The sequence below is a fragment of the Anopheles moucheti genome, chromosome 2 (assembly GCF_943734755.1).
Source record: "Anopheles moucheti chromosome 2, idAnoMoucSN_F20_07, whole genome shotgun sequence".
Classification (NCBI taxonomy): Eukaryota; Metazoa; Arthropoda; class Insecta; order Diptera; family Culicidae; genus Anopheles; species Anopheles moucheti.
In genome coordinates this window covers 32,492,254-32,493,913 of record NC_069140.1, presented here as the reverse complement: position 1 = coordinate 32,493,913, position 1,660 = coordinate 32,492,254, and the positions used below count along the sequence as shown (strand labels likewise).

The 1,660-nt window shown below is 51.2% G+C and overlaps 1 protein-coding gene across 1 annotated transcript; it reads left to right on the top strand.

Annotated features, from left to right (window-relative positions):
- The first annotated feature begins 548 nt into the window (after nt 1-548).
- On the top strand, nt 549-1,211 carry LOC128307247 (homeobox protein Hox-B3-like). Its single transcript, XM_053045041.1, has 2 exons — nt 549-624; nt 759-1,211. Exons 1-2 carry the CDS (start codon nt 598-600, stop codon nt 1,209-1,211), a joined length of 480 nt encoding a protein of 159 aa, XP_052901001.1. The 5' UTR covers nt 549-597.
- The last annotated feature ends 449 nt before the right edge of the window (nt 1,212-1,660 follow it).

Genomic DNA, 1,660 nt, shown 5'->3' with positions numbered 1-1,660 from the left:
GCTAATTCGATAGTTTCGGTTCGATTCGAGGAGATGGTAAATAACAACAGCGACAGCTACCTGTCGCGACGGCCATCATCATCCACGTGGACGGACCAGTGCTAGGACCCGCAGGTCTATTATGTCGCGGCGCATGGTACAGCGTTTGGCAGTGGAACGTGCAGGAACAACCAAACACCGACATGGAAAAACAATCACAAATCTCTTCGGCTGAAATTAATTCGTGTGCGCATAACCGGCCGCTACTGCTACCATGTATGGAAGCGGCGGTAATCGGTCCACCATCGGTGCTCATCTTCCGTCCGTCGTGAAATCGCGCCGCATCGTTCTTAGTAGGACAATTAACCGACCCCGGCAAAGCACCGACTGGTGGATGGGATTTTACGGCCTAAGTAGCGCTACGTGCCTGCGTGCGAAACGATCGGCGTCCGTATCGGGGCAGGCCGGATCGGTGCCGTTTTGCGCGCTCAAGGATACATCCGAATCCGAACGGTGTATTGACGGTATAAATCGGTAGGAACAATCGTCCGGCCAGCACATTCTGTCGAGTGGCGTTAAGGGTAGAACACTGTCCCAACTGTCCAGTGAGTGAGCAAGATGCGCGCATTCGGTGTTGCCTTCGTGGTAAGTTCGTTCGGGCTGTTGTGTGTGTGTGTGCAATGTGTGGCTTGTGCGTTTAGAGCGTGTGTTTGGACGTTCGTTCTAGCAGTGGACAGTGCTAATCGTTCCGTTCCGTTTCCATTTTTTCTACCCCCTAGTGTGTGGCCCTGGTGGTTGTGGTACGGGCCGAGGCACCACTGCCCGGCGGTGGCTTCGGTGGCAATGGCGGTGGTTACGGCAATGGCGGCAGCAACGGTGGATACGGTGGCAACGGTGGGGGCGGTAACGGTGGTGGTGGAGGTTCGGGACCGCTGCTCCAGAAACCGACCGGTCCGCAAACGATGGAGGGTTTGATGATCGATCCCCAGCTGCTGGAACAGGTGAAGATGGTGCTGCTCCAGCACGAGACGGAATCGGCCACCGCCAACGGTGGCTCGAACGGTGGCCCGAGCTCATCGTACGGTCCGCCACGCAACACGGACCGCATCGTCGGACTGATGCTGGAGCAACCCGTCCAGAGCATCCAGCTGGCGGAGTACTGGCAGGGCGATCAGCAGACACCGAGCGGTTCGTATGGACCGCCCAGCGGTTCTTACGGAGCACCGCAGTAAGAGTGTGGCCTGTCGTTTGCTGCACGGACAGACCATAGGTAGAAAATGAAAGCAAATGAAAGGAAAAACCGAAAAAAAAATCGAAAAAATAAATAGAAAATTTGTCACCGTTGAAAAAAAAAAGAACAAAATGAGCGATACTTATGAGCGGGGTTTGCGGGAGTTTTCAGCTTGAGTGTGTAAAGATGGGCACCTAATTTGGCACCTTTTTCTGGAATTTGAACTTCATTGTGTTGAAGGAAATGTGAAATTCAATTTCAATATTTTTTTAAAAAAATATGGTAATCGGTCAGTCCGTTTTGATTTTTTAAAATCTTAATCTAAAGTATAATTCTCATTGGAAAAATTTCCATCTCCGAATAGGAGAACCTTGGGCACCTTATCCCAGGATTTAGGATGTTATTCACTGTTAAATTAATTCTTTACACAAGCTTCCTCAACTGACAAGT